At 35.7% G+C, this 13,365-nt stretch overlaps 1 protein-coding gene across 2 annotated transcripts in view; it reads right to left on the bottom strand.

The window, feature by feature from the left end:
• Positions 1 to 11,380: 11,380 nt before the first annotated feature.
• Positions 11,381 to 13,365, bottom strand: part of LOC115218977 (putative protocadherin beta-18) — a 57,046-nt gene continuing 55,061 nt past the window's right edge. For both annotated transcript variants that reach the window (XM_036508605.1, XM_036508606.1), the window contains exon 4: positions 11,381 to 11,725. In XM_036508605.1, the coding sequence (XP_036364498.1) occupies positions 11,499 to 11,725 (227 nt within the window). In that variant the 3' untranslated portion in view covers positions 11,381 to 11,498. The remainder of the gene's footprint in view (positions 11,726 to 13,365) is intronic.

Here is a 13,365-nt window from a genome sequence, read left to right on the forward strand (position 1 = left end):
ATAAGCTGAAGAAACTAAGAACATTAATGAAAAACCGATAAAAAAAAAAAAGGGAGAAAACAGGTAACCATAGCAATGGGTGAAATGGAAAAAAAAATGAAGTAAAAGATACCAATTAAGATATATCGTCTAAATTTTCCTTAATTTGATGAGAAGAATAAATTAGAAATACAAGCAGAAAAAAAAGAATAATAAATATAAAAATAAAAATAAAAATGTAATGTAAAATAAAGAAGGGAAAAGAAAGTACAGGGAATGAAATCCAAAATCAATCATTAAACTGAATGGCGAACAATTAATGTGGTTCGTTGGAGAGCGAAGGACAATTGAAAGGAATTAGTGTGAAACGCTGCTTGCTAAATATTCTCTTCAGTTTCAGCACATTTGTGGCGGAAAGGTAAGGAGGAGGAAGATGGGTGGGTGGGGGGTGAAGCTAAGAGAATGATTGACCAAAAAGAAAGCAAGACGATAATGAAGAACTATAAAATATTGGGAGTAAATCACTGGGAAAAAACGGTAGACAAATTAAGTGGTATGGCTAAATGCTAGTGGTGGTGGAGGTGGTGGAGGTGTTGTTGTTGTTTGTTGTTGTTGTTGTTGGAGGTGGTGGTGGTGGTGGTGGTGGTGGTGGTGGTGATGGTGGTGGTGGTGATGGTGGTGGTGGTGATGGTGGTGGCGGTGGTGGTGGTGGTGGTAGTGGTGGTGGTGGTGGTGGTGGTGGTGGTGGAGGTGTTGTTGTTGTTGTTGTTGTTGTTTGTTGTTGTTGTTGCTGTTGTTAGAGGAGGAGGTGGTGGTGGTGGTGGTGGTGGTGGTAGTAGTGGTGCTGGTGGTGGAGGTGGTGTTGTTGTTGCTGTTGTTGTTAGAGGAGAAGGAAGTGGTGGTGGTGGTGGTAGTGGTGGTGGTGGTAGTGGTGCTGGTGGTGGTGGTAGTGGAGGTGGTGGAGGTGTTGTTGTTGCTGTTGTTAGAGGAGGAGGTGGTGGTGGTGGTGGTGGTAGTGGTGGTGGTGGTGGTAGTGGTGCTGGTGCTGGTGGTGGAGGTGGTGGTGGTGGTGGTGGTGGTCATGGTGTGGTGAGAAGAGTGTTTTGTAACAGCAATGTTGATCTGCTGTTGTTACTGCTGGTGTTGTTGTTGCTGGTGTTGTTGTCATTGTTAACCCTCAGGTAAGCTCTGACTGAAAGATCTAAGATCAAAGGCGTTCCAACCATGGCCATGTGATCTGTTCTGTAAAAGCCAAAGTGTTTCTAGGAATATTTTAGGTGCAGGAGTGGCTGTGTGGTAAGTAGCTTGCTTACCAGCCACGTGGTTCAGGTTTCAGTACCACTGCATGGCACCTTGGGCTAGTGTTTTCTACTATAGCCTCAGGCTGACCAAAGCCTTGTGAGTGGATTTGGTAGACGGAAACTGAAAGAAGCCCGTTGTATATATGTATATATATATATATATATATATATATATATATATATATATATATATGTATGTATGTATGTATGTGTGTGCATTTGTTTGTGTGTCTGTGTTTGTCCCCCCCCCCCAACATCACTTGACAACCGATGCTGGTGTGTTTACATCTCCATAACTTAGCGGTTCAGCAAAAGAGACTGATAGAATAAGTACTAGGCTTACAAAGAATAAGTCCTGGGGTCGATTTCTTCGACTAAAGGCGGTGCTCCAGCATGGCCACAGTCAAATGACTGAAACAAATAAAAGAGTAAGAGAATCCCGTCATTCATTATTCTTTGTTTTATTGTGTTTATCTTTTGTTTCTTAAGGTCATAGGATGAGATTTTAAGGAGATTTGACAATTATTTCTAGCAGTTTGTGCGACTGCTTGGAGGTTCCTATTGCAATGATACATATTGTTGACCCCATGCCAACTACTATGGCCAACTTAGATTTCTGATCAAAGGCATTTCAACCATGACCATCTCATCTTACAAATATGTTGGTCTGCATTATCACTGTACTCTTCTCTTTCCTAAGACAATAGTGTTATCGGATGGAGATTTGCTGCTATTTTTAGCAGGATCAGTGATCATTTAGAGATCTCCTTTGGTGGTGGCAGTAATTTTGGCTGTTGTGGTAGTAGTGTTTGCCATCTTACTAGTTATCATTATAATAGTGGTGGTGGTGGTGGTGGTGGTAATTCTTGTTGTCTTGTCATGGTATTGGTGTGGTGCGGCTGATAGTGGTGTTGGTATTGGGGGTGGTGGTTGTGGTGGTGGTGGTGATGTCAAAATATTGGAAAAGAAAGATAAGTAATTGTTTCTTTCGATGATCTGACAATGAATGGGAAAGGTATACTGATAGATAGATAGATAGATAGATAGATAGATAAATAGATAGATAGATAGACAGACAGACAGACAGATGGGCAGATGGGTAAATGGTTGGATAGATAGATAGACTAATAGATTAAACATAGACAGAGAGTGATAGATAGATAGTTAGACTGACAGACAGACAAAGAGACAGACAGATAGACTGATAGACAGTCAGACAAATATGGATGGATGGCTTGATAGATAGATAGATAGATAGATAGATAGATAGATAGATAGATAGAGATAGATAGATAGATAGATAGATAAATAGATAGATAGATAGATAGATAGATAGATAGGCAGATGGATCGATGGACAGATGGATAGATGGATAGATAGATAGATAGATAGATAGATAGATAGATAGATATAGATAGATAGATAGATAGATAGATAAATAGATAGATAGATAGATAGATAGATAGATAGATAGATAGATAGACAGACAGATAGATAGATAGATAGATGGATAGATAGATAGATAGATAGATAGATAGATAGATAGATAGATAGATAGATAGATAGATAGATATAGATAGATAGATAGATAGATAGATAGATAAATAGATAGATAGATAGATAGATAGATAGATAGATAGATAGATAGATAGATAGATAGATAGATAGATAGATAGATAGACAGACAGATAGATAGATAGATAAATAGATAGGCAGATGGATGGATGGACAGATGGATGGATGGACAAATGGATAGATAGACAGACTGATGGATAGACAGAAACAGAAAAAGCCATGAAAGTATGTACAAAAAACAGTCCAATAAAAGACAATCAATCAAATGTAAAACAAAAAAAAAAGAGAAAGTAAATTTATGCAAGTTGGGATAAATATTCTATCAATGTTGATGTGGAGTTGAATTAAAATGGTGTCTAGATGAGATAAGAGAATTGTAAAATTAATTTGTTTCATAGATTGTATGTGTATGTGTGTGTGTTTATGTTTAAATGTTTTATGCTCATTATGTGTAAGTATTTTTTTTGTGTGTTAGAGTATGTGTGTGTGAGTGTGTTTGTGAGCGGGTATTTTTCTCATTAAACAAAGAACAAAGGTAAAAATGTTCACAGAGGAAAAAAACCAAAAAAAACAACATAAACTATATAAAAATATCTTGCTATAAAGATGGCTGTTGTGAAGATGAAAAAGAAACAGATTTATTGGTCCTTTATCCTTTTAAAATCAGATGACAGAAGTTTTGCTTCACTAGCTACACAAATTTTTTTGTTATCTTTTTAGCCCACTTTTCTCTCATTTTCTCTTTATGTAAACCAACCCAGGAAATTTCTTCATTAACCCTTTTGATACCAACATACCTAGGCCTGCCATTAGATCCATGATACAAACTTCTTGTGTTGCAACAATTAAATTAAAAATCTTCCATCAAAATTTCATGTTCGTTTATGTTCCAAACCCCAGATTATCAATGATAAAGTTATTTCACTGAATTCTTTATTGTTTTCAAAAATAATTGAAACATAGACAATGCATTTCAAAAGAAATGTGGTAACAAAAGGGTTTCTTGCATTTTTGTTTTTATTTTCTTAATCCAGAATGAGAAGATCAGGGATAAAACTGGAGTGAAGGACATCATTGTGGAATACCACCATGCAAAGAGCTATGATGAGCTGGTCATGTCACAAGGTTCACAGAGGACTGGTGGACCCATGCAATTGTCGAGTGGTATTCGTGCAAGTGGAAGAGACCACTCAGAAGACCTCCACTCAGGTGGAAAGATGATTTAAGAAAAATATTTGGAGTAGAATGGAGGAGAATGGTAAGAACATGAAAAAAGACTTTGAATAAGAAAGGTGAACCTTTAATATACTTTGACCTCCCAACATCTGCATAGATCCACCTCCTTCAATTTTACACCTCCACTTAGCTGAGGGGGTCTCATCTAGTGTGTTACTCGGGGATCCCACAAGTGCTTGTGCCACAAAAAAAAAACACCCAGTACACTCTGTAGATTGGTTGGTGTTACAAAGGGTATCCAACCATAAAAACCATGCCAAATCAGGCACTGGAATGTTGTTCTGTCTTCTGGCTTTTCAGTTCCTGTCACACCATCCAATCTGTTCCAGTATGGATAAATGGATGTTTGACAATGATGATGGTAGTGTTCTCTGGAGAAAGGGGTATTAATCATGATCTTTGCTGGTCCCCTTGGACCAGTGAAATTGATGTCATTAATGCTCCTAGTGAAATTTTGTTAATCAAGTCCTGTGGGAAAGATGTGGACATGGGGCAATTCCAGAGAATTGGTCTGGGTGTATTGGTTGGTTTGGGAGATGTGTGGTAAGGATTGACTCAACGAGGATGAGGAAAAGGGGAGAGAGGAATTGAAAAGGAATTACTTTTCATTTCTGAGCACAGAAGTGAAGGTGTGTGGCCTAGTGGTCAGGGCCTTGCCTTCACAATCAGAGGACGGTCAATCGGGGCCTCAATTCCAAGTCCAAGTCACATGTTATGTTTTTGGACAAAACACTTCATTTGATGTTGCTCCAGTCCATTTCTTGTCCATTTGGATGCAAATAATTTCTGGGAAGTTAACCTTGTGATGGCCCTGGTCAGTAGGTGGAGTTGCAATCTCAGTGACTTATACACCATGTAACCCAGATTAAGCTCTGACCTTATGAGTTCTAGGGCTTAAGACAGACCTATGAGAATACACACACACACACACACACAACCACAGAAAGCAAAACAAATACTGACAGGAGTATAACTTAGGGTTCACTTATGGATTAGCTTCAAAGGCCCTTTTTTGCTGAATGAAATTTAGAGCTTCATCTTGAAATCAAATTTAAATCTACCTGCAGCAAAAAGTGGATGTTTTGTTAGAATATAGAATACTGAATTATTTACCTTGAGAACACCTCTCAAATGGACACATGGTGAAAAAAAGCACTCGTACTTATATTGTTGACAGATGAGAACCACCAGAACACAATCTCATGTGATTTCACCCTGTTTTAGACTCCTCAATAACAGATATCCAGTAGAGAAGGAAACCAAAAAATGGTGAAATCATATGATCTGGTAGTATAGGCATAGGAGTGGCTGTGTGGTATGTTGCTTGCTTACAAACCACATGGTTCTGGGTTCAGTCCCACTGCATGGCATCTTGGGCAAGTGTCTTCTACTATAGCCTCAGGCTGACCAAAGCCTTGTGAGTGGATTTGGTAGATGGAAACTGAAAGAAGCCCGTCGTATATATATATATATATATATATATATATATATATATATATATATATATGTATATATATATATATGTATATATATATATATATATTTATATATATGTATGTGTGTGTATGTATATGTTTGTGTGCCTGTTTGTCCCCTCAACATAGCTTGACAACCGATGCTGGTGTGCTTACATCCCCATAATTTAGCGGTTCAGCAAAAGAGACCGATAGAATAAGTACTAGGCTTACAAAGAATAAGTCCTGGGATCGATTTGCTTGACTGAAGCTGGTGCTCCAGCATGGCCACAGTCAACTGACTGAAACAAGTAAAGAGTATATGAGAGGTTCTCTCAAGATAAATAGCACAGATTTCTGTTTCAGCACAATATCCACATTACCGTGGAAACAAAAATTGCCTTTTGATATTAATACCACTTCTGTCATGGTTACTCTTTTACTTGTTTCAGTCATTTGACTGTGGCCATGCTGGAGCACCGCCTTTAGTCGAGCAAATCGACCCCAGGACTTATTCTTTGTAGGCCCAGTACTTATTCTATCGGTCTCTTTTGCCGAACCGCTAAGTGACGGGGACGTAAGCACACCAGCATCGGTTGTCAAGCAATGCTAGGGGGACAAACACAGACACACAAACACATACACACACATACATATATATATATATATATATACATATATACAACAGGCTTCTTCCAGTTTCCATCTTCCAAATCCACTCACAAGGCATTGGTCGCCCCGGGGCTATAGCAGAAGACACTTGCCCAAGATGCCACGCAGTGGGACTGAACCCAGAACCATGTGGTTGGTTAGCAAGCTACTTACCACACAGCCACTGTGGTTAATTAATTTTTAAAGTTATATACCTCACACATATGGATTATAATTCACTCTAATGAAATAATGATGAATCAAATAGTCAAGACAAATTTAACCATTTGTAAAACAACTTTTTGACATATACAGAACAGGTAATTTAAATAACTTAACCAAATCAAATGATAACCTAAATTTTTGTAACAAATATGCTGACATTTAATTTACTATTCATCTTTTCAGCAAAAAACTAGAAAGTAAAATTTATCATAAGATCTTAATAAAATTTGAATGAACATATTAAAACAAGGCAGCATGATACGTTAGTAAACAGCCAAAGAGTGACTGGTAAAAAAATACATATAATGCATTTTCAAATGGTGGAAGATAAGCTTGATATCATAATCTTTGACATTTATAGCAAACCAGATCAGAAGTGGGCGAATAGAAACAACATACATTCAATAAAAATTTCTAAATTTATTATTTCTATAAATACTTGAATGAAGAATGTATAAAATTTTCTCTCAAGTCAGCAATATAAGTAGATGATTATAAAAGTAGAAAATAATTCCAGTGGATTGAAGTTTATGAAAAGATTCAACAAGATTTTTAAGCAATAACATGGCAGTTAGGAGTGAGGAAAGTTCAAAACATACTGAAATATATAGGTTTTAATTAATTTTCTACTAGTTCTTTTTATTCATTTTTATCTATCCACTTGAAAAGGATAAAATAAGTTTTTATGGTTTTAGAGAATTCATACCGATTCATATCTTTAAACGAAGAAGAGTTTAGTTGAAGTATTCTATGAAAGACCAGTTAACATCTTATCAACTTGAAAAAAAATTGTTAAAATCTTATTGAATTTATATTCTCTATTTAATTCATCATAGCTGTTGAAGATGTTAATAAACTAAAATATTAATGTCATGTCATGTGTTTCATGAGAATGTCTAAGTTCATGATATTAATTCAAATGATCAGATCATTCTAGACTGAAAGACTTCTAGGAAAATCACACTAGCCTGTTTAAGGGTCTCTGTTTTCTAGCAGAACATTTTATCAACCTTTGCAAGTTGATGATATCTGTAAATATAAAACCATCCAAACGATCAGATCACTGAAAGAATTCTAGGAAAATCACACTAGCCTGTTTAAGGGTCTCTGTTTTCTAGCAGAACATTTTATCAACCTTTGCAATTTGATGATATCTGTAACTATAAAACCATCCAAATGATCAGATCACTGAAAGGATTCTAGGAAAATCACACTAGCCTGTTTAAGGGTCTCTGTTTTCTAGCAGAACATTTTATCAACCTTTGCAATTTGAAGATATCTGTAACTATAAAACCATCCAAATGATCAGATCACTGAAAGAATTCTAGGAAAATCACACTAGCCTGTTTAAGGGTCTCTGTTTTCTAACAGAACATTTTATCAACCTTTGCAATTTGATGATATCTGTAAATATAAAACCATCCAAATGATCAGATCACTGAAAGGATTCTAGGAAAATCACCCTAGCCTGTTTAAGGGTCTCTGTTTTCTAGCAGAACATTTTATCAACCTTTGCAAGTTGATGATATCTGTAAATATAAAACCATCCAAATGATCAGATCACTGAAAGAATTCTAGGAAAATCACACTAACCTGTTTAAGGGTCGCTGTTTTCTAGCAGAACATTTTATCAACCTTTGCAATTTGATGATATCTGTAACTATAAAACCATCCAAATGATCAGATCACTGAAAGAATTCTAGGAAAATCACACTAGCCTGTTTAAGGGTCTCTGTTTTCTAGCAGAACATTTTATCAACCTTTGCAATTTGATGAAATCTGTGAATATAAAACCATCCAAATGATCAGATCACTGAAAGAATTCTAGGAAAATCACACTAGCCTGTTTAAGGGTCTCTGTTTTCTAGCAGAAAATTTTATCAACCTTTGCAATTTGATGATATCTGTAACTATAAAACCATCCAAATGATCAGATCACTGAAAGAATTCTAGGAAAATCACACTAGCCTGTTTAAGGGTCTCTGTTTTCTAACAGAACATTTTATCAACCTTTGCAATTTGATGATATCTGTAAATATAAAACCATCCAAATGATCAGATCACTGAAAGGATTCTAGGAAAATCACACTAGCCTGTTTAAGGGTCTCTGTTTTCTAGCAGAACATTTTATCAACCTTTGCAATTTGATGATATCTGTAACTATAAAACCATCCAAATGATCAGATCACTGAAAGAATTCTAGGAAAATCACACTAGCCTGTTTAAGGGTCTCTGTTTTCTAACAGAACATTTTATCAACCTTTGCAATTTGATGATATCTGTAAATATAAAACCATCAAATGATCAGATCACTGAAAGGATTCTAGGAAAATCACCCTAGCCTGTTTAAGGGTCTCTTTTTCTAGCAGAACATTTTATCAGCCTTTGCAAGTTGATGATATCTGTAATATAAAAACCATCCAAATGATCAGATCACTGAAAGAATTCTAGGAAAATCACACTAACCTGTTTAAGGGTCGCTGTTTTCTAGCAGAACATTTTATCAACCTTTGCAATTTGATGATATCTGTAACTATAAAACCATCCAAATGATCAGATCACTGAAAGAATTCTAGGAAAATCACACTAGCCTGTTTAAGGGTCTCTGTTTTCTAGCAGAACATTTTATCAACCTTTGCAATTTGATGAAATCTGTGAATATAAAACCATCCAAATGATCAGATCACTGAAAGAATTCTAGGAAAATCACACTAGCCGGTTTAAGGGTCTCTGTTTTCTAGCAGAACATTTTATCAACCTTTGCAATTTGATGATATCTAGAATTTGCAGTATCCTACATACATCTAAAGATATAATAGTGAGAGAGTTAAGCATCATTTCAATAAGTGACTTTTTAAAGATGATATCTGTATACTAATCTGATATATTGTGAGCATCGACCTGTAATAAATAAGGTCTGTAATCTCATGAGAAACCTTTGCTTGATTTAATAGCTGAGAGACTGAGAGAGATATGGCGAGAGATAGATAGATAGATAGATAGAGAGAGAGAGAGAGAGAGAGAGAGAGAAGAGAGAGCAAGAAAGTGGGATAGGAAGAGAGAGACAGGGAGAGAGGAAGGGAGTCAGTTTTCATATAGAAAGACTTTGAAAAGAGAGGTACTTACTATATAAATCGAACAAAAAGAAACTATGTGTATGTCTGTGTGTATGTATATACGTATACATACATACATACATACATATATGCATACATACATACATATACATACATACCTACATACCTACATACATACATACATACATACATACATACATACATACATACATACATACATACATACATACATACATACATACCTACATACATACATACATACATACCTACATACATACATACTTACATACATACCTACATACATACATACATACATACATTCATTCATTCATACATACATACACACATACATACCTACATACATACATACATACATACATACATACATACATACATACATTCATTCATTCATACATACATACATACATACATACATACATACCTACATACATACCTACCTACCTACATACATACATACATACATACATACATACATACATGCATGCATGCATGCATACATACATACATACATACATACATACATACATACATACAAATTAAGAACAACAACAAAATAATGTTTTTAGTTATGGCCAAACACAAAACAAATCAACAAACATAATCCAATCAAACTAAAAAAAAAAAAGAAACATTGATATAAGTAGGAATCTAATGTAATGGCTATGTGGTCATTCCCACCTGAGTAGCTGCAAAAGAAGAAAGTCAATCTACTTCGGTAAATATTTTACTAGAGGAAACCAATTTCAGGAAAATTACTTTACATACCAGAGTAAATAAGGTAAATAGGATTCTACCTGAATCATTAAACTTTTCCTCTTCCTCGCAGCCAAATAATTTATTCCAATTTGTGAACTTTTTGTATTTACCATATTTGTCAATTCAGACTGCTTTCACTAGTTTTGGTGAATTCTACTGTTCCAGTGAGTTAACAAATAGGAGAGACCCTGGAAGTAAGTTCATTTGCAGTGAGGAGTGAAAAAAATCTGTCATTTCAGACTTTTTGCCTTTCATTTGAGAGCAATGTAAAAAGTAAGCAAGAGAAAGTGAGAGGGAGAGAGAGGGGAGGGGGAAGAGAGAGAGAAAGACAGAGGGAAAGAGAGGGTTGGTATTGTCACTCCTTACTAAATCTCTTCTCAAACTCTTCTACACTATTCTTTATGCCCCAATATGACTGCAGTCCAATGACTGAAACAAGTAAAAGTTAAATAATATAGACTAACTATTGTCAGCACAGATCATCAATCATTTCCTGATATTTTGGTAAAAAAAAAGAAAGAGAGAAAACAAATGGACATTTTTGCTCTTTATGACTGAAAACTTTTGTAAATTCTACAAACTCATTAATACTGACCAGAATCTGTCAGTCTTAATATTCATTTTGGTGACTGAGGAGATTGCAACGACATGAAGTGAAGGTCCTTATCCAAGGACACAACATGCCCTCCAGACCTTTTGAACGAAAGCCCAGTAGTCCAGTCACTAGCTACACTTCATTGAGATTTAGATTTTACTTTAAAAAGACGAAGTTTGAATTATTTTTCCAATATTTTAGTCAGAGAAGGAGGTGAAGTATACAGGAACCCTTTCCAGATCTTCTGTTACTGGGAAAATCAGAGAGGAAAGACTCTGTTACTAAAATTGCACAAGGTTTTGATGTGAAGTCAAGCTATAGATTAAGTCTACCGTCTAAGAATGACAATATGACAACTGACTGAAATTAGATCTACTTTATTCACACATTAATTTATTTTATTTCATTATCCTGCTTTACATTTTTAATATATCTTCTGATTTATTTTATTCTGTCTTAGATTATCATATTTACTGGCAAATAAGTAAATATATGTGAAAGAAACAACATTTTTTTATGAAGTTAAACTATTTTTGAAAAGTATACACTTCATAAAAATATCTCTCAGATATTTTTTTTTTAATGTTCTGCCAAATGAGGAATGTATCAAGTTTTTACTTTATATCGGTTACACATTGAGGGAAGTCGATGGAAACATTTTCTGTGGTATTTCAGGTAGGGGCTTAGTGCAAAACATTGAACCAGGTTTTGGCTTTGAAGACAAATTAGAACTGCTGCCATATGCCATGTTGTCACTTGTTTCTCTGTACATAAAATTTTGGTCCTCAATTGATTTACTCAAAGACTTGCAAGATGTTTTTCTGTTCTGGTGTTTGATGGGAAAAGCATAGATATCTGAAAAAGAAATAAAAGACCACTATAATTAATAAATTCAATGCCTGTTCATTAGTTTATGATTTAAGATTTCATTACAGCTAACTCGTTACTTATCTTTTACTTTCAACTAGCTTCAGTCACAGAATTGCAGCCATGCTAAGACACCATCTTGAAGGGGTTAGTTGAACAAATAGATCCCAGTCAATTTGTTCAAATTAATGTTTATTTTTTAAGCCCGATACTTGTTCTGCAGGGTTTTTGTTTTTTGCTGAACCACCAAGTTAAAGGGACACAAACAAACTAGCACCAGTTGTCAAGTGGTAGTGAGAGCAAACACAAACAGAGATGCACATACATAAATGTAGCTGTATACATACATAAATACATACACAAGTACATGCATAAATACATACACCTACTTTTACTATCCTTATATCTCTTTCCACTCCTACACACTCAATAATACTATAAAAAGAGACGAATCTCCTCAAAATATTCAAGTCTGAAGAATCTAATAGAGTGGATGCAAGTGCTAATATATGATTTCTAAAAACTTGTGACATATTAATAAAAATCTGTAAATATAAAACCATCCAGATTTCTGAGTACCTTATTTCTTCTTATACATACATATACACACATATATATGTATATACACACACACATATATGTATGTATGTAATTATGTGTATATACAATGGGATTCCACACAGTTTCCAGCTATCAGATTCACAAAGCATTGGTCTTCCCAGTAGAAGACACTTTCCCAAAGTACCATATAGTGGAAGTGATTCCACAACCCCATGATTATAGAATGAGCTTTTTAACCATACTGCCATACCTGCAGAAACATTTTTGTCACACTTATTCAATTATAACAAGGTGGCTAAGGTGTTCTTGCCAATTCTGTGGTCCAAATTCTGTATCAATCTCTTATGACTATATGTCTAATGAAATACACCGATGAAGTGGTGGAAGCACTCCGTCGGTTACGACGACGAGGGTTCCAGTTGATCCGAATCAACGGAACAGCCTGCTCGTGAAATTAACGTGTAAGTGGCTGAGCACTCCACAGACATGTGTACCCTTAACGTAGTTCTCGGAGATTTTCAGCGTGACACAGAGAGTGACAAGGCCGGCCCTTTGAAATACAGGTACAACAGAAACAGGAAGTAAGAGTGAGAGAAAGTTGTGGTGAAAGAGTACAACAGGGGTCACCACCATCCCCTGCCAGAGCCTCGTGGAGCTTTTAGGTGTTTTCGCTCAATAAACACTCACAACGCCCAGTCTGGGAATCAAAACTACGATCCTACGATCCTACGACCGCGAGTCCGCTGCCCTAACCACTGGACCAGTGCGCCATCTGATGAAGTATTTCAATTTCAAAAATAATCCAGAATTCACAGGAAGCTCATACACCAGGTTTCTCGAGTTTTTTTAAACCATCTGGTTTAAATACAAGACCAAAGAGGATATTTATGAACACATTCCACCTGTTTTTGTTAGTGTTGATCAATGCAAGATAGCCTTTGCAGACCTCTGCTGTTGTGCTGAACAGCAAGCCATATGGGGTGCAATATTTTGTAGACTTCTGCTTCCTGATAGAAGACAAGACCCATGGAATTATATCAATGTCATTGGCAGAGAGATGTCACATG

This window comes from Octopus sinensis, linkage group LG14 (genome assembly GCF_006345805.1).
Source record: "Octopus sinensis linkage group LG14, ASM634580v1, whole genome shotgun sequence".
NCBI classification, from domain to species: Eukaryota; Metazoa; Mollusca; class Cephalopoda; order Octopoda; family Octopodidae; genus Octopus; species Octopus sinensis.